This window comes from Moschus berezovskii, chromosome 23, assembly GCF_049115385.1.
Source record: "Moschus berezovskii isolate FMDL1 chromosome 23, NW_MosBer_1.0, whole genome shotgun sequence".
NCBI classification, from domain to species: Eukaryota; Metazoa; Chordata; class Mammalia; order Artiodactyla; family Moschidae; genus Moschus; species Moschus berezovskii.
In genome coordinates, this window is record NC_142482.1 from 50,812,072 (window position 1) to 50,834,174 (window position 22,103).

At 41.3% G+C, this 22,103-nt stretch overlaps 2 protein-coding genes across 3 annotated transcripts in view; one reads left to right on the plus strand and one right to left on the minus strand.

Annotated features, from left to right (window-relative positions):
• Positions 1 to 6,368, plus strand: part of NUP153 (nucleoporin 153) — a 65,432-nt gene extending 59,064 nt beyond the window's left edge. For both annotated transcript variants that reach the window (XM_055405841.2, XM_088831316.1), the window contains exons 21-22: positions 4,759 to 4,930; positions 5,245 to 6,368. In XM_055405841.2, coding sequence (XP_055261816.2) covers positions 4,759 to 4,930; positions 5,245 to 5,329 — 257 coding nt within the window. In that variant the 3' untranslated portion in view covers positions 5,330 to 6,368. The remainder of the gene's footprint in view (positions 1 to 4,758; positions 4,931 to 5,244) is intronic.
• Positions 6,369 to 8,824: 2,456 nt separating this feature from the next.
• On the minus strand, positions 8,825 to 18,286 carry FAM8A1 (family with sequence similarity 8 member A1). The gene is made up of 5 exons (XM_055405842.2): positions 17,502 to 18,286; positions 16,361 to 16,481; positions 14,242 to 14,365; positions 13,640 to 13,779; positions 8,825 to 12,176 (listed from the first exon to the last, which is right to left on the minus strand). The coding sequence occupies exons 1-5, from the start codon at positions 18,193 to 18,195 to the stop codon at positions 12,032 to 12,034; spliced, it is 1,224 nt and encodes a 407-aa protein (XP_055261817.2). The 5' UTR covers positions 18,196 to 18,286; the 3' UTR covers positions 8,825 to 12,031.
• Positions 18,287 to 22,103: the final 3,817 nt, after the last annotated feature.

A 22,103-nucleotide genomic window follows, 5' to 3' on the forward strand; every position in this document is an offset into this window, starting at 1 on the left:
CTAGTTTTCCCAGCCGCACTTATTGGAGTGACTGTCTTTTCTCCATTATATATTCTTGCCTCATTTGTCATATACTAATGGCCATTAACAGTCACTGGAAAAGACTCTGATGCTGGGAGGGACTGGGAGCGGGAGGAGATGGGGACAACAGAGAATGAGATGGCTGGATGGCATCACTGACTTGATGGACATGAGTTTGAGTGAACTCTGGGAGTTGGTGATGGACAGGGAGGCCTGGTGTGCTGTGATTCATGGGGTCGCGGAGAGTTGGACACGACTGAGCGACTGAACTGAACTGAATGGCCATTAATGTGTGGGTTTATTTCTGGGCTTTCCATTGTGTTCCTTTGATCTCCCCGTCTGTTTTTTTGTGCCTGTACTGTATTGTTTTGATTACTGTAGCTTTGTAGTATAATCTGAGGGCAGAAAGTGTGACTCCTTCAGCTCTGTTCTTTTCTCAAGGTGGTTTTGGCTCTGTGGGTCTTTTGTGTTTCCATACAAATTTAAAAATTATTATGGACTTCCCTGGCAATCCAGTGGTTAAGACTTCACTTTCCAATGCAGCAGGTGTGGGTTTGATCCCTGGTTGGGAAGCTTAAATCCCATATGCCTTGCAGCCAAAAAACAAAGCATTAAAAAAAAAAGAAGCCGCAATATTGTAACAAATTTGATAGAAACTTTAAAAATGGTCCATATTAAAAAAAAATCTTAAAAATATTAGTTCTGTGAATAATGTTACGGGTATGCCATTCTAGAGGAGATCAATCTTGGGTGTTCATTGGAAGGACTGATGCTAAAGCTGAAACTCCAATACTTTGGCCACCTCATGCGACGAGTTGACTCACTGGAAAAGACTCTGATGCTGGGAGCGATTGGGGGTAGGAGGAGATGGGGACGACAGAATGAGATGGCTGGATGGCATCACCGACTCTGTGGACATGAGTTTGAGTGTACTCCGGGAGTTGGTGATGGAAAGGGAGGCCTGGCGTGCTGTGGTTCATGGGGTCGCTAAGAGTCGGACACGACTGAGCGACTGAACTGAACTGAACTGATGGGTATTTTGATAGGGATTGCATTGAATCTATAGATTGCTGTATGGCCCTTTTAACAGCATTAGTTCTTCCAGTCCACAGACTTGATAAATCTTTCCCTCTGTGTTGTCTGCAGTTTCTTTCATCAGTATCTTATGGTTTTGTGAGTACAGATGTTTTACCTCCTTAGCTAGGTTTTTTCTTAGGTATTTCTCTTTTTGATGTGTTGATGAATGGGATTGTTTTCTTAATTTCTCTTTCTGATAGTTTGTTATTAGTGTATAGAAATGCAGCAGATTTCGGTATGTTAATTTTGATTCTGCAACTTTACTTAATTCATTGATGAGCTCTAATAGTTTTCTGGTGGTGTCTTTAGGGTTTTCTCTGTATAGTGTGTCATCTGCAAAAGTGACAGTTTCACTTCTTCCTTTATAATTTGGATTCCTTTTATTTCCTTTTCTTCTCTGATTGACTTCCAAAACCGTGTTGAATAAAAGTGGTGAGAGGGGGCATCCTTATCTTGTTCCTGAGCTTAGAGGAAACACTTTCTGTTGAATATGTTCACAGTGGGCTTGTCAGAATGGCCTTTATTATGTCAAGGTATGTTCCATCTATGCCCACTTTCTGGAGAGTTTTAAACATAAATGGATGTTGAATTTTGTCAAAAATATTTTCTGTTGAGATGATCGTATTATAATTCTTCAGTCTATTGATGTGTATCACATTCATTTGTAGATATTGAACAATTATTGGGTATCATGGAATATACTTCTTTTAATGTATTGTTGGATTCAATTCGCTAGTATTTTGTTGAGGTTTTTTGCATTGATGTTCATCATTGATACTGGCTTGTAACTCTCTTTTCCTGTGATACCTTTGTCTGTTTTGTGGTCAAAGCAATGCCAGTCTTCATATGTCTTTTAACCTGCTCCTTCCAGCGGACGTTCTGTCTCTGCCTGACTGTGGTCTTGAGGGCCTCGCTCTGTTTTAAACTGTGTCTGTTTACTTGGCTGCATCAGCATCTTCACTGTGGCCCAAGCGGTCTCCTCTTCTGCGCCTGGGCTTCTTTCTAACTGTGGTGTGTGGGCTTAGTGGCCCATGGCACAGTGGGGTCTTCGTTCCCACACCTGCCTCCCCTGCATTGGCAAGTGGATTCCTAACCACTGGACCACCAGGGAAGTCCCCTTGGGGGTCTGTTTTTAACCATTCTAATGAAGATTCCCTTTAGCTTCCTCTTAAAGGAATCTGTTTCCTGAGGGTCATATCTTTTTCCTCCTTATGCCCTTATTTTGGGAGAATACATCTTCCATGATTTCTTAAGGACACAGGGAAGAAAAGTTTGAGACCTTATATTTCTGGGAAGATCTTTATTCTGCCCCCATATTGGGTAAGATTCTGGTTGAATATATATTTAGAATGGAAATTACAATTTTTTAAATGATTCTGAGGGCATTTTCCCATTGTGAATGTTCTAGCTCCCAGTTAGTTGCTTTTGAAGTCTCTTTATTTTCGCTTTTGATCTGTTTTTCTTTCTGGAGTATCATTATTTTTTTCCTCCAGTGTTCTGCTTATGAGGATGTTCCTTGGTCTGGATCCATTTTTATCCTTGGATGATGTTAGAAAGGCAGTGTGTCCTATTTATTATAAGCTGCTTTCATGGGAATTTTCTTGACATTTCTTTGGAGATTTTGTGCCTCATTCTTTTTTATCTTCCTTTTTTTCCCTTTTTCTCCCACTTTTTGTTGTATTTCCTGGGAAGAGTTCCTCAACTTTATCTTGAAACACACCTGTTGAGATTTTACTTCTGCATGTATTGCTTATTTTCTTAGTGGAAATTGTTCCGCGGATGTTCTTTCTTATATCCTTCTGCTTTTGTTTTATGAGTGTTGTCTACTGGTATCTTGAGGATATTAGCGGTGAGTTTTTGTTCTGTTTTGCGTCTGTAGCTTTTGCTGTGACGTCTCCAAATTGCTTTTCTTTATTATTGCTCCAGTCTTCGTGTTTCTTATGAAATACTTTTCCTCAGATGTCTGGTGCTTCTTGCCTCTTGCTCATAGTGTTTGTTTTGTTTTTTTTTAATTGTAGTAAGAATGTTTAACGGGAGTTGCATCTACTCATCAACAAAGGCAGAGGTATTGTTAACTGTAGGCACAGTGTTGTGCGACAGAGTTCTAGAATCTGCGCATCTTGCGTAACTGGCACTTTACACCTGCTCTGAACAGCACCTCCTCGTTTCTCCCCACCCCCACCTCTCCCTGCGCCCCCCATTCTTTCAGCTTGTGTGAATTTGGTTATTTCAGATTCCTCATGGAAGTGAACTCATGCATTGTTTCACTGACACACGTGTCCGTGTTTTTTTCAAATTGCAAGATTAATGTTCCATTTTATGCAGACACGTCATTTCCTTTATCTGTGCGTCTGTCTGTGGATATTTGGGGTGTTTCTACTTAGGTTATTGTGAATAATGCTGCAGTGAATAAGAGAGCCCAGATATCTTTTTGAGATCCTGGTTTCAAGTCTTTTGGGTAAATACCTAGAATGGGATTGCTAGATCATATGGTAGTTCTCTTTAACTTTTTAAGAAGCTTCCATACTGTTTTCCTTAGTGGCTGTGGCAATTTACATTTCCAGCAACGGTTCACGGGGTTCACTTTTCTCCACATCCTTGCCAGCACTTGCTGTTTTCTTATCAGTAGCCGTTCTGAGAGACGGAATCTCCCAGTGGTTTTGAGTTGCATCCCCCCTGAGGAGTAGTGAGGTTGAGCATCTTTTTTATATATACCCGTATACTGTCTGTGGAGCAATGTCTGTTCAGGTTCTTTGCCCACTGGGCAAAGGGTTTAATTTTAATATCATTACGTAGGTTTATCTAACTGGCTTGTCCTCTTGCCAAGAGCTGAATGTTACTATCTTTAGGTTTCTCCTTTCAGATTGTCACATTCCCAGGGAAGATTCTTCAAGTCTCCTGTCTGAAGGGCATGAATACTCCTGATTGCCAGTGTTTGGGAGCTGAGTCAGAGCAGGAGGCTGCAGTTCTCAGTATTCATTGTACTCAGCCTACTCCTAGTCCTTCTATTTTCAGTAGGTATCCTTGCCTCTATGTATAATGTGCCCTGGTCCAGAGGCCTCTCCAGAGACTGGAAGTCTGCACTTCTGCTAGGTAGAGGAGGAGAGTCCGCGTCCTGTTTGTTGGGAGGCATTGATCTGGGTGTCTGCTTCTTAAGCAGATGCTCTGCCGTCCTGCCTTGTTTTTTTTTCCGGTCAGTCTTCATTCTCACTTCCAGAAGTACCTGAACCTACACCTTGTGGGCATGGTTAGTGTAAACGGAATGACTTCTGTGCTTTTTCTTGCTACCAATTTTGTATTTGGCTCCAGTCATGCTTCCAGGTTCTAAATTTTGTTCTGTCGTCTCTTTCTCTCCCTATCTTTGTAAAATCCCCCTTACTGTGATTTTAACATAATTTTTGAAAAAGGTAGAGCTCAATATGTTGCTTCCACAGTCTCAGTCAGAAGTCCACTCGGCCCTTTTTCCCCTTGGTCATGGGTGAGTTGGGTCACTTGTTGGAGGGTGTCAGGTATATATTTTATCTATAGAGAAACTACTTAATTTAAGTGACCATACGAGAACCTAACCCTTCACATGTTTTTCTATGTAAAAGTCAGAGTCATTACTAGAAAAACGGTCATTTTTACTGTAATGAAGTTTTTCTGCTTCAACTATTGCAGGTTCCGTTTTCCAATTTGGCAGCAGCACTACTACAAATTTCAACTTCACCAACAACAATCCGTCAGGAGTGTTCACGTTTGGTGCAAGTCCCAGCACGCCTGCGGCCTCAGCCCAGCCCTCTGGCTCAGGGGGCTTTCAGTTTAGCCAGTCTTCAGCAGCGTTTACCGTGGGGTAAGAGAACTTTTTGTTGAGATGTGTGCACGTGTGTGTGTTCAGAATCACCAAGGTGCAGTATAGTTAAGGTAGAATCAAGTGTGTTCTCCACCAGTTTACCATATTACACTTTTGGAGGATCCTAACCCGAGGAAAAGAGCATGGGGTGTGTGTGTGTGTGTGCGCGCGCGTGTATGTGTGTGGGTATGGGCTGTAACAGTGTGCTCCCTTTAACACTGTCTCCCCACCCCCCATCACCAGTCACACAGTGTTATGATTGTGAGATTTTATGTGAGCATCATGTCACGTTACAGAGTTTTTATTTTTCACAGGTCAAATGGGAAAAACATGTTCTCTTCTTCTGGAACTTCAGTTCCTGGTCGAAAGATAAAGACTGCTGTTAGACGCAAGAAATAAAGGTCATGATGTGTTATACACAGTTTTAACAACCGGTGCACTGCTTTCAGATACTGGATTGTACTATAATACTGGGTTATCTGAAGTCAGATCTGCCTAAGGACTTCTTTAATTTGGGAATTTTCCTCCTTTTTTCTTCACAGAAGCCCAACTTCACCTCTCCCACCCCCCCTTTTTAAAAAACATAATAGCTAGACTGGTGACTGATTCTTCAGCAAAATTATTTTATGATCCAGCAAATTATTCACTGATTTGGCATTGGCTGGCAGAACCCAGGAATCGAGCCTGCTCGGAGAATGGCTTTGTATAGAACCTCTTCGTCTGCACCACCGTGCGCGTTGATATGCGTTTATGGAACGCATTGCAATTGTAATTATATCTGAGGAATTCTGTATAGATTAGAGGATGTTGAGATGAATGATTTCTATGCTGAGTTTGTGCTGGTGTATGTGTGAAGTGAGTGAGTTGGGTGTATCGTGCACTAAAATTTTCTGATAGAGGAAGCCTGATTAAAGAATGGTCCATGCTAAGGACTTGTTAGATCTAGTTCATTCTCCATTTAATAATTATATGCTATTTCTATATTGTCATTCTTCTGACTATCACCTGTCTTGCCTTTTTCATTATTTTATTATGAAACTTGTGTAAATACAATCTTGTTTCTGTACTTTTTTGGCATAACATAAATCTGTGAACTTGAAATTTTAATTTTGTGTTAGAAATTTTTTTTTGTTTAGTCTCGTCTCAGATTTTATTATGTAAATCCCATTATTCAAAGTTGCCTAAATCCATTTGGAAATCTTTAAAAAAAAAATTGGGGATTCTTAAAGTGAGTTTATTGGCTTTTCTGATCCAGTTTTTGTTTGGACCAAAAACCAGTATTGTACAAAGTATTAAGCATATATTTTTATATTTACTGAAATGGACTGTGGTGACTTTGGATAATAAGGAAATGTTTAATATTAAAGCCATGTTTATTACAGTATAATTAACATGTTAAACCATGGGATAAATGCCATCAATAAAAAATTATGAAATACTTTTTGCTCTAGTGTTAAATTATAGTGAAGGTAAAAGTGTTAGTGGAAGGGAATCTTTTTATAGAAGTTTAACAGTGGTCAGTTAGAAGAGAAATCCCAAAGAATACATTTAAGTGATTTGGACAGCTCCTAAGTGAAAGGGAAATGTCTGAAGGTACGCTCGCTGCATTTTTGTCTGGTGCTAGGAATCATGCCTACTTTGCATATAAATTGACATACCTTTTTAAAGTAGAAAATAAATGCAAACAACCATTTCTGTTTGTACTTGTATCTTCCTTCATCGGTGACTAGACAATGTTTATTGATTGAAATTTTGGAGATGCATACCCAAAGTAGCCCACAAAAACTTCAGTGGTCCTTTTGTGCGATTTCTTTTGGATTGTTTTATGGATTTTTAAAATTTTTTTAGAAGTAGATTTCTTTGTTATGGCCCATAAAAGAGCTCTTGGGGGAGAGCATTTGATAATTTTATTCTTCAGTTTGAACATATAATTTTGTGGTGACTTTTTATTTTACTGAACTTGTGGTTAGAATCTAAAATCAGTACTTTAAAATGTTTGAGCTTTTGTGTGTTTCCAGTGAAATGATTTCTGGTTTTGAAATGTCTTAGGCCATCATCAAGTGTAGCTTCGGAGTAGGAATTTTTATTTATAATTCTCGACTTATTAAGTAGTAAATGTTTGACATGAACCTGTTTGGAGGGCAGAAGATGATGGTGACTACTAACGGAGTAAACCGGAAACGCATGGGGTGGTAACGCTTAACTAAGCTCGTGTTTGCTCAGTCTTAGTCATTGGTTTAGACCCGTGTGGGTGGGGATATTAAGCTTTCTCTTCTGGGAAAGATTTTTCATTAAAAATGTACTAGAAATATTTCATTAATTTCTTTTTAGAGCTAGTAACCAAAAACCAAACAGGGTGAGTTATCTTATAAAAATGAAGTCTCCTATCCCCCCAGAACTGAGATCTCTAGGGCTAGAGTTATGGGACTTGGCACTTGTTTTTTCATCTCGATTGCTTTAACTCTCAGGCTGCACATGGCAGCTATAGAATACACTCCTGGTAGCAGTTCCAACCACAGATCTTTCCCTGCTGAAGCCCAGCAGACGTATCTCTTCATCAGATTGGTGCAGGCTGCACACCCACTCCCTGTGGCTGTAATAGCAGCCTTGGCTTCCATACCCCATACACAGATGAAAGTCAAGTGCTGTTTGTGGAAGACAGGGAAAGATTATGGAAAGAAAATAAACTTTTCATGCTGGATTAATGAGGAACTGTTTTTAACTGAAAATAATCTGACGGTAAGAAAGTCATATGCAGAAAGATTGAATAATCAGGAATGTTTATATAATTCAGTTGATTTGCAAGTCAGTTGTTCTCACTGAATGTGTATCAGTATGTTTGGTGGGGTGTGGCAAATGTGTATTCTCAGACCTCTGCACCAGAGATTCATGCCCTCACTGGGTTCAGATAGTGTCCAAAAATCATTAAATAAGTGCCTGGAAGACTTGGGATGCCTGAGGTCCAGGCGTGCCACTTCTAAGGGGTTGGGTTTTGTTTTTTGAGTAATTTACATTTTGAGGCGTTAAGAAAAAGTACAGTTCAGAGAACTGAAGTTTAAGTCTTTAGCTAATATGTTGTGAATTTCTCTTAGAATTACTCATGTAATTAGGATTTTATTACTTGAGATAAAAGTGTTGGACTAATGTTAGCAATTTATAACCAGTCCATGAACTTCCTGGTTTAACCTGGGGAAGAACTTATGGTTTCTTTAATGTCAGGTGCTGGCCATGTCTAATGGAAACTGACAAACTTGTTATAGTAAAATCGAGAAAAATGCAGTGTGTTGGGTCCAGCTACACACAACAGCCTTATGTCAAGAGCTTCGCTTTCCTATTCACATGGGGCGACTTTTAGAAACTTATCTCTGACATCCACTATAGTTCAGAGTGGAGTGGCCGGGTGCCTAATAGCACATTGTCTACAGGACTCGGACCACACTGTGGTTTAACTCCACTTAGGTTTACCTTTTATTATCTTTTTATTTCTTGAGGAACCTGTTTTGTGTCTTGTTGGTCTAGTTTTGTTGTAAATGTTTGAATAGGGAATGCTCATAAGACCGGAATAAGATTAAATTGCCTAGCTCTTTGACTAGCTGTGACTGAATTCTTATTGCTCGTGTGTCATATGGGTCTTTAGTATCTTGCACAGTGGCTGGAATGGTTAACAGCTTTTACTGAATGGACAGGATTAGTTTAACATCAAAAGCTTAGTCATCTACAGCTAACTTGAGTGACTTGCTAGAAGAAGGTACCTCAAAGTGGATGATCTTTTCTTTGGATAGACTTCTATTTCTGAAAGCACTCATCTCTTGAAGGAAGAGAATGCTAGAGAAGCTGTATGTGGAAGCAAGAGATTCTACTGCAAACCTCAAAGAAACAGGCAAAACACAGAAGCATTGGTGACCAGGTATTTATTGAGACAATACAAAGTGGTGGCATATAAATTATTAAAAATAGAATGCTGAATTTTTATTTAGCAGGCAGGCCATCAGATTACTGTTTGTGGGTCACAACTTAATATAAATGAAACTGCAAGGAAATAACGCATTCAATTTGAGATGAATTTTACCCAGGCAAGTACATATTGATAAATTTTGGCTTTTGGCATAGAGGGGTGAGAAGTGTTTCATGCCAGATTTTAGGAATACTGCCATTGTTTAGGAATATTCTTTAGAAGGAAGAACAGCCTATTGGAGGAAAATATTTAATACCCATGCTCCCATCAAAAAGCCCTTTATCCCCAAGTAGCAACAAGCAGTTTTTTCAACTCCTGTCTTTGTTTCGTTGGAACTATTTATGCCTCCATGAAACACTCAAGCAAGTTACTGAAGGGTAAAAATCCTTTTTTAAGAGTTGAAACAATTTTTATTGTCATTTGAAACAAACATTGAAGACTTTATAAATTTAAACAAAACTCTCAAATATAATGCATTTTTTTTTTCAATCCTAAACATTTGGGAGAAATTAGGTGATTATTTAGGTAGAAAGCAGTAGCTTCTGAACCAGTGCCACATGAGTATCACAGAAAGTACTGGCTTTCTCTCTAGTCACATTTAAAAGCACAGCTTGCTTGCCACCACTCACTCTCAGCCCAGCATGCCCTAAGTGTGTCAGACTTTTCTCAAGGTCCCGGAGCCACTCAGGCTGCTCTAGTAATGGGTAGATTTTCTAGATGCCTAAATTATTTGCCTGTTTTGTGGTTTTATGTATGGTATGTTCATTGAAATAGTATTCTCAGCATGACTTCTAATTTTTGTTCCTTTATTATCTTGTAAAAGTGATGAATAACATTTATACTATGAAGATAGCTTTCTTTTCGCCTTTTTAGGCTGTAGAGCTTCAGTATGAGGCTCTACACAGAAAAGTCAGCATTTCTATAAATGAAATATAATAAAGTATACTGAAAATAGAGAGGGCTCCACCCCAAAAAACTTTCCCCATTTTGTCGTTTATTTCCCCTCAGATTTGGGAATCTTAAGATCTCCCCAAGTGCTGCATTCATAATCAGACTTGGGTTTTCGTGCAAAGGCAGACAGAATAATGTTTATTTTATAGGGCTATGTAGTTCAACTTGAATCCTGAGATAGCTCTAAATGCATCTATATAGATATTAATCTGAATGACTTGTGTATAGCAGATGTGTAATATTTTAATGTATAAATCAAACTGGACTATGTATTTACTTTTGTTTTACTGTATAAGTAAAAATAGCCCAGGTAGTTAACCATCCAATCATCTGAGAGGAAAGTATACATTAAAGATGAATTCCACAGCTATGTGTAAGAGTACATTTCAACTCGAATTCCCGATCCAGGGCAAAGAGGTGTGTATATGTCAAAACTAGTAACTGGTTAAGTATGTAACCATTTATATAACATTTCCTAGTAATTACTCTAAAAAAAGTTAGTGGATGGTTTTGGTTTGTTTACTGTGAAGGGCCATAACACTTTATCTTCCCAGAAATGACAAGTGAATGATCTGTTTAGTATTTTAACACATTTAACTAACAGGCTTTCTGTGGTGTTTTTCAAAATAATTTTATATTAAATCCATGGTTTATGAAATTTTACAATCAAAAGTATTAAGGACATTGTTAAGGTTTCTATAAACAAACTGAAAATACACTTTAAATGTCAAAAAGACCCACTTTAAAAACTGATACAGTAATATAAGCAATGTATTTATTATGACCAAAATAAAGCCTAGATTGATCCTGTAAGCACCTGAGATATGAACTGTTCAGTACAGCTTAGTGTTTTGGGGGGAAAAATAGAGAAAATGCAGAAAATGCCTAAGAAAGAAAACTTTTAGTTCAGATATATCCCAGCACAGCTAACTGGGCCATCTAACAAAAGCGCGCACACACACACAACAATTCAGCGACAGAAGAATAAAATAGCAACACACACAGTATTACACATTTCCCTCAAAACATCATCCCTGACCGACTCCAAATGGGCTGGTGGCCCCCAGAACCAAAGAACCTAGAACAACGTCTGGACATGCTACTCTTCCTCGTTAGAGAACAGTCCCTAATGGGAAAACTGCTAAGTATTTCATAGGCTACTACTATTTATTTAATCATGAAATGCTAGGATTATTGAACTCCTTGACGTTTCAAAAGTTATGGAGTATTATTAATACTAAAACTACTATGTGAATATCCTGTATATAAAGAGAAGTTATACTCAGAACACTGAAAAGCACTAATACTTCATGCTGCGCACATACTGGGAATATTGTTTTACAGTGAATATGCCACAGTTTGATGGGACTTTTCCCCACATATTTATAGTTTGATTTAGGGCATAGAAAACATCTGCACGTGAATTTCAAGTTAAACTTACAGTGAAAATTTACCCACCACACCCCACCCCATTAAAAGTAATCACTAACTTACCTTTTTCTTAAAAAAAGAAATAAGATAGCAATATGACTTAATACTTTTTCATCATGCAGTACTCATCCTGAAATACATGTATAGGCATTAATAGCTGTGAAGTCATCACTCCTGCGGTAAACTGCAGTACAGGTGTTAACATTTCAGATCAGGAACTGCTTGCCTGGCCTCAACCTTCCCCATGTAGCTAACTCACCACCTCCTGGGATGGGAGCTAAGTGAATTATAAAGTGTGCGTCCCCACTCCCTCCCCGCAAAAAGCAAAGACAAAAATTTCCTCTAACGTGTTAACTAAAAGATGAATGTGTTTACAAAACACAACTGGACATTTTCCATCATTTTGGGATAAACCAAAATAACTTTTTAAAGTTTCATTTGGGGATTTCAAAGCTGAAAGTGCATTCAGCAAATTCTAATACCTTAGATCTTAAGTATATACTGTCTGTTGTTGATGACGACACCACTTGCCTTCTGTTCGATATAAAAATTTTAACACTTGGACGTAACAGGTTTTTCTTCTGGAAAAGTTCTTTGGCATTCAGGTAACATCAATACTTTCAGCATAGTCACCTGCATCACACTGGATCAACTGCTTTAATTTCTAAATCAATTAATGTAACCCAGGGACACTGATGGCCTTGACACATAATTTAGTCTTGTCATTATTCCAGAGAATACAGAATTCACTGCTTTTTGGGGCATCATCTGACCCCATTTCTTTTTACTACGATGGTTCCTGCTACAATGTCATAGGCTGTTCGATTATGCTGAAAAAACAGCAGTGTGATGAAAGCGGGGAAAAAAGAAGCAATAGAAAAATTCTTGATCAAAGCTCGTATAGTGGACCTAAAGAAATGAAAGCAAAAAAAAAAAATCAGGTAAGTTATATACCAACTACATATAGATTAGTAGACTATCAAGTTCAAAATGAATTTAAAACGTTCAGAGTATAATTGAGTTTTAACCTTTTATATCTAAATTACTTTCAAGTAGCATTGTATTATGATCAAGCCACCTGGGCCAGTTCTAAAGACTTCATAACATAAAATTAGACTTTAGAACTTTCACATGAAAAGCAATAATGTCTTATTAGAATGTGAACTAAAAGTTTACAGTATTTTCTAGTATTTTGCCAAAACAAAGAGTAACTTCCTTTTACTTACCTTTTCTATGGCCACTCCATACTTTTAATATCTTTATTTTCTGTATGTTTTCACTATCTTCTAAACTGAGTAGGTTTAGTACAGTCCAATTTTCTACCTTATGTGAAGAGCACCGGCATTTCAAATTACTGTATTGGTTTATCAGCTCTCTTTCTTGGAGGGGTCCTGTGGTTTATTTTTGGCTGTGCTGTGGGATCTTCGTTCCCTGACCAGGAATTCTACCTGCACCGACCCCCTGCAGTGGAAGTGAGAAGTTTCAACCACTGGACCACCACAGAAGTCCCTGTCGTCCTGTGATTAAGGAAAGCTTTAAAAAGCTTTCAACAGGAGCTCAGAATGGGGAATTATTCTATCATTAGATTTTTGCCTGTAGTGCACTGAACCGTTACAGAATAGCACAGCGGCGAATGTGGGCTCTGAATCCAGACTGACTTCAACTATTAGTTGTGTCCAAACAGTGCCTGGTTTACCAGGTGTTCAACAAATATTAACCGATATTGATTCTCAGTAAAGGTTGTAGCCCGAGATTATTAGAATCACAAAAATCAGGAAATTTTGAAGATGTTAGCAAACCCCAGGCTGCTTCTAAAATCTCTTGTTTATATTTCTTTATAGAACCATGTAAGTCAGCTGATTACCATCTGCTCACCTCCACAGCTTCTATTATCAGTGTCTGTACCCCTTACCCCAGAGCCAGATGCCAACAGCTAGCCATGAGTACTGTGAGGATTGCCACCTTTAACTGAAGAGCAGGAGCATGGCAAAACTATTGCCTATTTAAGATGGGGTACTGACGAGTGTTAGCAAAAGGAAGCTTCAAGGCAGAATAGTAACTGAACTCCACAACTACAGATCTGGAAAACAGAAACAAAGCTAGGCCTGGAGCACGGGTAGCGGACCACACCCCAAACCTCATTACTGTGGCCTCCAGTTCATAAGATGCTTACCCTGAAGATGTATATGCTGAAAAGGAGTCAATAAATTATTGAAAAACATTCAAACTTTGTTTTAAACTTACTAAATGTAAGCCTATTATATGCCAAGAAGAACCAATATCCTAAAAACACTTTTTCGTAAGTAACATCATTTGATAACATTTAAGTACAGTAATTCATAAGTACATAGCAGATTAAGAAAAGAACTTACGTTGTAATGCTAACATTTGAGGACGGAATCACTAAAACCCGACTTGGTGCAATAAGCACTGATGTATCACATGTCACAACTCGAAGTCCTAGCAAGAACTTCCCTGGGGTAGCTCCACCTGCTCCCCAAATGCAAATTATCTAAGGAAAGAAGGATAATCGTAAAATAATTTACTGGCTCAACTATAACAATATTTTCCTGCCATATGATTCATGTTTTAACATTTTCAAGTTGGAAGAATTCCATAGAAATACTTAAAGTTTAATCTTTTAATGCATTTCTGTAGGTCTCTAACATGCTCAAATACCACAAGATGTCTATTGCCATTATTTCTCTATGAGCCATTATATTTTTAGCAAGTTGGTTCTATGGAAAAACACATTACACGTTCCACAATGAACTTAAAATATTTTTGGACAAACTGAAATGTAAATTATAAAATTTCTCCACTCAGAAAATTTTAACTTGAAAAGGTACTATGTTAAAATTTAGAAAAAAGACATTGACAAATACAAGATTAAAAATCTCCATTACAATATTTCTGTCTTGGGCTGATAATCTAAAATTATATTGTTAAATATTTGCTGAAGTCAGGAGCTTACCTCATAGAAACAAACTAATAATCTGTATATAAGTGCCACAACCATCATTTTCTGCAAGTCTTCCATTGATGTGTCCTCATCTATTTCTTCTATTATATAATGCATAGCAAACTTAGAAATATCCCTACAAAAAACAGTTTTGGGTTATGGAGAATATGTTACTAGAGCAGCTGCATTGGTATTTTTTTCATCAGTGTAAGCCGTAAACTCTAACTGAAATCACAAATTAGGTTTCTAATTATCTAGTTTCACAAAACATCTTATTCAACAACTAAGTAGCACTACCATGAGTAAGTGCTGTGCTAGCTCTGGGGATAGAATGGCAAGTGAATGAAGTGGGAAAAGCGGGTAACAGAAGCACTGGGTACTTGGAAACACATACCAGGAACACATCCTAGTGGAGGCTTTGAAAAAATGATATTTAAGTTGAGATCTGAAGGATGAAAAGAAGTTGGCCCGCCTAAGGGAAACATTTGAGAGAGCAGGACTAACGAGAGAAGGACTTGAAGAGTATGATGGAAGCCATAGGCAGGCAGTTCAGTCAGTCAGTTCAGTCGCTCAGTCGTGTCTGACTCTGCGACCCCATGAATCAGCATGCCAGGCCTCCCTGTCCATCAGCAACTCCCGGAGTTCAGTGTGGCTCAAATATTGTGTGAGGAGTGAGTGGGTAGGAAATAAAGCATACATGCTCAGTCATGTGCGACTCTGTGACCCTTCAGACTGTAGCCCGTCAGGCTCCTCTGTCCATGGGATTTTTCAGGCAAGAATACTGGAGTGGGCTGCCATGTCCTCCTCCACGGGATCTTCCCGACTCAGGGACTGAACCCACATGTCCTGCATTACAGGCAGATTCTTTACTGCTGAGCCATCAGGGAAGGGAGTTTAAGAAACAAGGGTATCTGTTAAAACATATGAAGGCATTAAGACTTATGGCAGTGAGAAACTATGAAGGATTTTAAGGCAGCAGAGTGGCAGAATCAGAATTTATGAGATATAAGAGAGGAGATGGTAAACTGAAATATCGGTCAGAAGACTTGTGTTATTACAATCCAGGTAAGTGATGATGTGACTGGGACTAGGGAGAAGCAATAATGATGAAAACTGAAATTCTGACAGAAAGGAGTTGGTATTTGACTGGACGTGTGGGGTAATTGGAGAAGGAAATGGCAACCCACTCCAGTGTTCCTGCATGGAGAATCCCAGGGACGGGGGAGCCTGGTGGGCTGCCGTCTACGGGGTCGCACAGAGTCAGACACGACTGAAGTGACTTAGCAGCAGTAGGGGCTAAGGGAGGGAGGGAGATAATCATGGTAACCATTCAGGTTCCTGACAAAGGCCCTAAAATTGAACCACTAGGGTCTGAACTTAACACTCTTTATTTTTGTAAATTTACCTTTGTAAATTTTGGGCTTAACCTTTTGTATGTCCAAATTTCAATCTCTATAAAATGGAGGTATTAATCTCTACTTAATAGTGGTACCAAGATTATGAATCCATACAGGGACCCCTCCTTGTGTCCAGTGGAGTCCATTCTTTCCCTGGAGTCCACGCTTTCACTGCAGGTAGTGTGGGGTACCCCACATGCTGCGTGGTGTGGCCAAAAAAAAATCCATACAAAGCCCAGCAGTTGAAAGTGCTTACCAAGTGATAACTGCTATTATGACTATTATTCTGAAAGGAAGACTATTCAAATAAATGGCTCACTCTGCAGTTCATTTAGAACTTGCCTGATGTATATAGGCAGCCCCATTTGGAAATGGCATCTAGCTGATTATTAACAGTTTATGCCTTTGTCTTTAGGTACTCCACTCTGAAAACAATTATGAGAAAAATTTGTACCTAGCCTAAGAAAATAGTGAATAAAATCAAACCAGGGTTGGAGATAGCTTTTGCCTACTTTTATAGATGAAATTCTCCCACATCTTGCAGAATTTATTGGTTTTCTCTTTTGTATTTATTTCTTAAAACCAACAAGAAAGTAAATCTGACAGAGTTCCTATAAAGAAATTGTTGACCCTGGCAAACAAGCTGTCCATACAATCACTGGCAAGCATGGAAAAAAAAACAAGACCACTGGACAGTAGACATTAAAACCTTTCTGCAAGTGGCCTTAACTTACTTTATTCCACTCAGGTGCATAATGCTTAAGACAATGGTCGCTTTTATAAAGAAGAGAATAAAGAAATCCACCATCTCTGCCATAAATCTGTGGGCCAAGGATGGAATAACATACTCTCTGCCTGTAAATTAAAAAAAAAAAAAGTTAGGAACACTAATCCTTCGCTTGGAACCCAAGCTAGGCAATGAATGGGGAATATAAAGTCAGGGTACAACTTACTGATAAAAAATTTTTATAACCTTGAAACAATTACTGGTATTGACTTCAATAGGGCATGTTACTAAAACAGAGCAATGCTACTTCTTGGCAATTTAAAGCTGTTCTCACCCCCTTAATGTTTAAAAATTATTTCACAGGTAAATTTCATTATTTAAAGTACTCAGTACATTTCACCAGGGATTCAAATGAGAACCCGGGTAATTACAAGCCTATGACAGAAAATTAAACCCTGTGCAGCTCATCTTACCCCTATTCATTTGTCTCGCTATGTATTTAACAAATTCAGTGATTTAAATAAGCTGAAATCCTAAATTCTGGATCAAATTCAGGCAACTAGGTCTTGTCCCATATTACCTGAATAAAATAAACTAAAAGGTGTCAATAATTCAAAACATTCTAATAAAGCGAAAACATTCTCTTTACTTCTGATATCAGAAGTAAAGAAGACAACGCAGACAATATACAGGATTAAGCTACGGTTCATAATTCCATTTGAATTCATGAAAATCTCTAATATCCGTCAGTTCCACTGTCGCTAATTCATAAAAGTTATCATATAAACTATAAATCCATGTCTGGATTATTACCAGGATTACCGGCCAACACTTCCCCTCCCCCCAAACCAGCTTTGCCATCTGAGAATTAAGCTCTGGGTCTCTCACTCCAGAACGTGGAGAGCAGGGTAACAGCAAGTGGTTTAGCTAACATTTCTTTACATTTGGAAGCGACTCGTCCGGGGAGTGAGGGAATGGATCCGGAGCGCCAGGTCTAAAGGAAGAGGAAAGTGGGCCTCGCTGGACACCCTGGGAACTCAGAGACGCGCAGGAGCAACGGCGAACGGCAGCAGCAGCAGCGACGAGCGCCGGGCAGAGCCTGCGGCCCCCCGCCCCCGCCCCAGCACGTGCCCCGACGAGCCTCTCACCTGCCTGCCGCCCGGTCTCGCTCGGGGCTCGCGAAGCGGCGGCCGGGCCCACCCTCGCGGCCGCGGCTGCGCGGACCGCCGGCTGCAGGTGAGGGGCGCGGGCTGCCGGGCCGGCGACCGGAGCCGGGGTGGTGATGCCGGCGGGCGCCCCCGGCTCGGGCCCGGCTGCCGCGGCGCTCAGGAAGTAGAAGGGGTTGTAGTAGCCCAGCTGGAGGGGCGGCACGGCGGCGGCGGCGGCCGGGGGCTGGCTGGGCGCGGGCGGCTGGGGGCTGCAGTAGGCGGGGACGGCGGCGAGGCCGCTGTGCCAGGTGAGGTAGCCGCAGTAGGACTGCCACAGCCACTCGTGCACCTGCCGGGAGTACTCGCGGGCGCTCAGCCGCGCCGGCTTCTCCGGCGGGGCCGCGGCCGCCTCGCAGCTCGCCGGCTCCTGCAGCCCCGCGCCGGGGCCAGCGTCGGCGCCGCAGGCCGCCTCCCCGCGACTCTGGAGCTCGCGCGGCGGCTCCGGTTCGTCAGCCGCGGCCGCGAGGCCCGAGGCTGCGGGCCGGCCCGGGGCCTGGAGTTCGGCCTGCGGGCCGTCCCGGGACAGTGCGGCGGCGGCAGAGAGGCCTCTTGGGGAAGGAACGGACTCGTGGTTCCTTCCGCCGTCGTCCTGCCCGGGAGGGCGGCCTCTGGCTTCCTCTGGCCCCTCCGCCATCGTCGCCTCAGCAGCACCCTCGGCGCTCCTGTCACTGCGCCGTCTCCCTTCCCTACTGGCCCCTCCCCAACGGCCCGGCGGCCACCGCAGCAGCCGCAGGCGTCAACAATCCGCCACCGGAAGCGGAAACCCCGCCCCCGTGGGCGCTGCCGGGGCGGGGCGGAGCCAGGAGGCGGGGCGGAGCCAGGAGGCGGGGCGTGGAGTGGCGCTGGGAGCTGCTGAGCCGGTTACGGTTGTCCGGGCGCTGCTCAGCTGGGCGTCCTAGGCTTATCGCTAGTTCCGCCCAGTTATCACCCCTCCGCGCTCCCCACTCCCCCCGCCCCACCCCCCACACACACCTCTTGCGGTTTTTAACGGAGTTGAAGGCCCAAGGCTTCTCGAGATAGTCTCACGGGTTGTAGACTCCGGCTGCACATGGAGGAACAGCTGATGGAGGAGGAGGAGGATTTCAGAGAGAGGTCCCGGGGGTCAACGCTGCCTTTTCTGTTTGCAGCCGCGACAGTTTTGGTCTCTTAATCTGAGGACCTGTTACTTATTTCCGCCTGCATTCATTCCAGTTAACTGGTCCCTTCACCCATTTGTACTCAACGTGATACAAGCCATATCCTCAGAGGTTAAGAAGTTAATAACCAAACTGGGACCTATCAAGGTAGTATGGCTCAGCTGCTGCGATCTTGATTGTAAGGAGCATCACTACGAACAAAGCTAGTGGAGGTGATGGAATGCCAATTGAGCTATTTCAAATCCTGAAAGATGATGCTGTGAAAGTGCTGCACTCAATATGCCAGCAAATTTGGAAAACTCAGCAGTGGCCACAGGACTGGAAAAGGTCAGTCTTCATTCCAATCCCGAAGAAAGGGAATGCCAAAGAATGCTCAAACTACCGCACAATTGCACTCATCTCACACGCTAGTAAAGTCATGCTCAAAATTCTCCAAGCCAGGCTTCAGCAATATGTGAACTGTGAACTTCCAGATGTTCAAGCAGGTTTTAGAAAAGGCAGAGGAACCAGAGATCAAATAACCAACATCATGGAGAAAGCAAGAGAGTTCCAGAAAAACATCTATTTCTGCTTCATTGACTATGCCAAAGCCTTTGACTGTGTGGATCACAATAAACTGTGGAACATTCTGAAAGAGATGGGAATCCCAGACCACCTGACCTGCCTCTTGAGAAACTGGTATGCAGGTCAGGAAGCAACAGTTAGAACTGATCATGGAACAACAGACTGGTTCCAAATAGGAAAAGGAGTACGTCAAGGTTGTATATTGTCACCCTGCTTATTTAACTTATATGCAGAGTACATTATGAGGAACGCTGGGCTGGAAGAAGCACCAGCTGGAATCAAGATTGCCGGGAGAAATATCAATAACCTCAGATATGCAGATGACACCACCCTTATGGCAGAAAGTGAAGAGGAACTCAAAAGCCTCTTGAGGAAAGTGAAAGAGGAGAGTGAAAAGGTTGGCTTGAAGCTCAACATTCAGAAAACAAAGATCATGGCATCTGGTCCTATCACTTCATGGGAAATAGATGGAAAAACAGTGGAAACAGTGTCAGACTTTATTTTTTTGGGCTCCAAAATCACTGCAGATGCTGATTGCAGCCATGAAATTAAAAGACTCTTACTCCTTGGAAGGAAAGTTATGACCAACCTAGATAGCATGTGAAAAAGCAGAGACATTACTTTGCCAACCAAGGTCCGTCTAGTCAAGGCAATGGTTTTTCCCGTGGTCATGTATGGATGGGAGAGTTGGACTGTGAAGAAAGCTGATCGCCGAAGAATTGATGCTTTTGAACTGTGGTGTTGGAGAAGACTCTTGGGAGTCCCTTGTACTTCAAGGAGATCCAACCAGTCCATTCTAGAGGAGATCAATCCTGGGTGTTCATTGGAAGGACTGATGCTAAAACTGAAACTCCAATACTTTGGCCACCTCATGGGACGAGTTGACTTACTGGAAAAGAGTCTGATGCTGGGAGGGATTGGGGGTGGGAGGAGGCGGGGACGACAGAGAATGAGATTGGCTGGATGGCATCACTGACTTGATGGACATGAGTTTGAGTGAACTCCGGGAGTTGGTGATAGACAGGGAGGCCTGGCGTGCTGTGATTCATGGGGTCGCAAAGAGTCGGACAAGACTGAGCGACTGAACTGAACTGAAAAGCTAGATTCTGTCCTTGTCCTGGAGCTAACCTGAGTCTGCAATATCTTACTTTCCACTGCTGCAGACACAAGCCTGCCTCAGCAAAACTGTGCCTTTCCTCAGACTCGTCTCAAACCTTTGGCGCCTGCCTTTTATTTTCTGTTCAGGAAAGGCCTTGCTCATATCTCAGGGCTTTGGAACCTCCTCTTAGGACCGTAGCCCAGGTATGATTTCCCCTTCCTTTGAACTATATATGGCACTTTCACTTATTTATATTTTAGTATGCCTTCCGAAGTCCTTAAGTTGGTTAAGTGATAGGCATATATCTTTGTATCCCTGTCCCACACAGGAAGGAGATCCACAGGGGCCAGGTACTGTGGGTATAGTTGTCAACATGATGAATCCCAGAATCATTCTTGACTCTGCTCTGGGAAATGAAAGTAAAAGGCTTAACTTTTGCCCTTAAGAAGCTAATGGATAGGTTAAAGGGAAAGACGTTCATGAGCACTGGAAGACCTGTTTAAGATAATACCAATATAGTATGTATCCAAAACAAGGGAAAGATCGTGATGGCCTATAACTAAGTTTATTTTTACAAATGTGGTTTTAAAAATCAACTTTCCTGGTGGTCCAGTGGTTAAGAATCCACCTGCCAATGGAGAGGACACAGGTTTGATCCCTGCTCTGGGAAGATCTGCCATGCCTTGGGGCAACTATGCCTGTAAACCCCAAATGCTGAAGCCTACGCCTGGAGCTGCTGCTCCACAACAAGTGAAGCCACCGCGATGAGAAGGCCATGCACCGCAAGGAGGAGTAGCCCCGGCTCCCCCCGTGCTGGCCGCAGCTAGAGAAAGCCCAAGTGTAGCAATGAAGACACAGTGCAGCCAAAAATTAAACAGTAAGTAAGTAATTTTTAAAAAGTCAACTGTGAAGAAATTGTAACGTTTAAACATGCATTCCAAGTTTGGGTAGGGGAGGAAAGGGAAGAAAGAACAAATAAATGAAGCGAAAATGGAATGAGTGTAAATATTGTGATTATTGGAGACACAAAACTTTGTTTTGAATACCACTGATTAAGTAGCACCTGGCACAGTGCTGCTCACATAGACATTTATATTAATCAGGACTCTGCTGCAGTTGTCAGAAATCCAACTGTGATTGATTTAAGGGAGAAAAAGTAAATGAATTTATTGACTTGTATAGAAGGTTCAGAAATAGTTTAGGTTTCAAGGATACCTAGTTACAGTTAATCAAATAGTTTCAAGCACCACCTTTTTCTCTCTTTCTTTGCTTTTGAGAAAGTAAGAGTGTTCCTGTTGCAGTAATAAACCTAATTCTAATTGGCTTAAGCCAAGAATGAAATTATTGCCGTTTGTAACCAACAAATTCAGAGGTTCTATATATTATAAGAAGGTTCAACAGTACATTTAATAGGCATTCCAAAAGAGAGAAAAAGCAATAATGGCCAGTAATTTTCTAGAATTGAAGAAAGATGACTCTTTACATTGAAGCAGCACATCAAGTCTTGGGAAAATAACATGTACATATAACACATACATGATGAATTTAAACAGAAAAATAATGATCTTAAATAGGAGCAGTTAAAACATAACCTAACTAGAAAGAAATGGCATTTACAATGGAAGCCATATTGTCAAAAGTAAAAATATCCTGAAGATAGTGGAACATTTATAGTACAGAGGGGAAACTGTGGACAACCTAGAATGTTATAACCAAGTAAGTCATCACTCAAGAATGAGGATG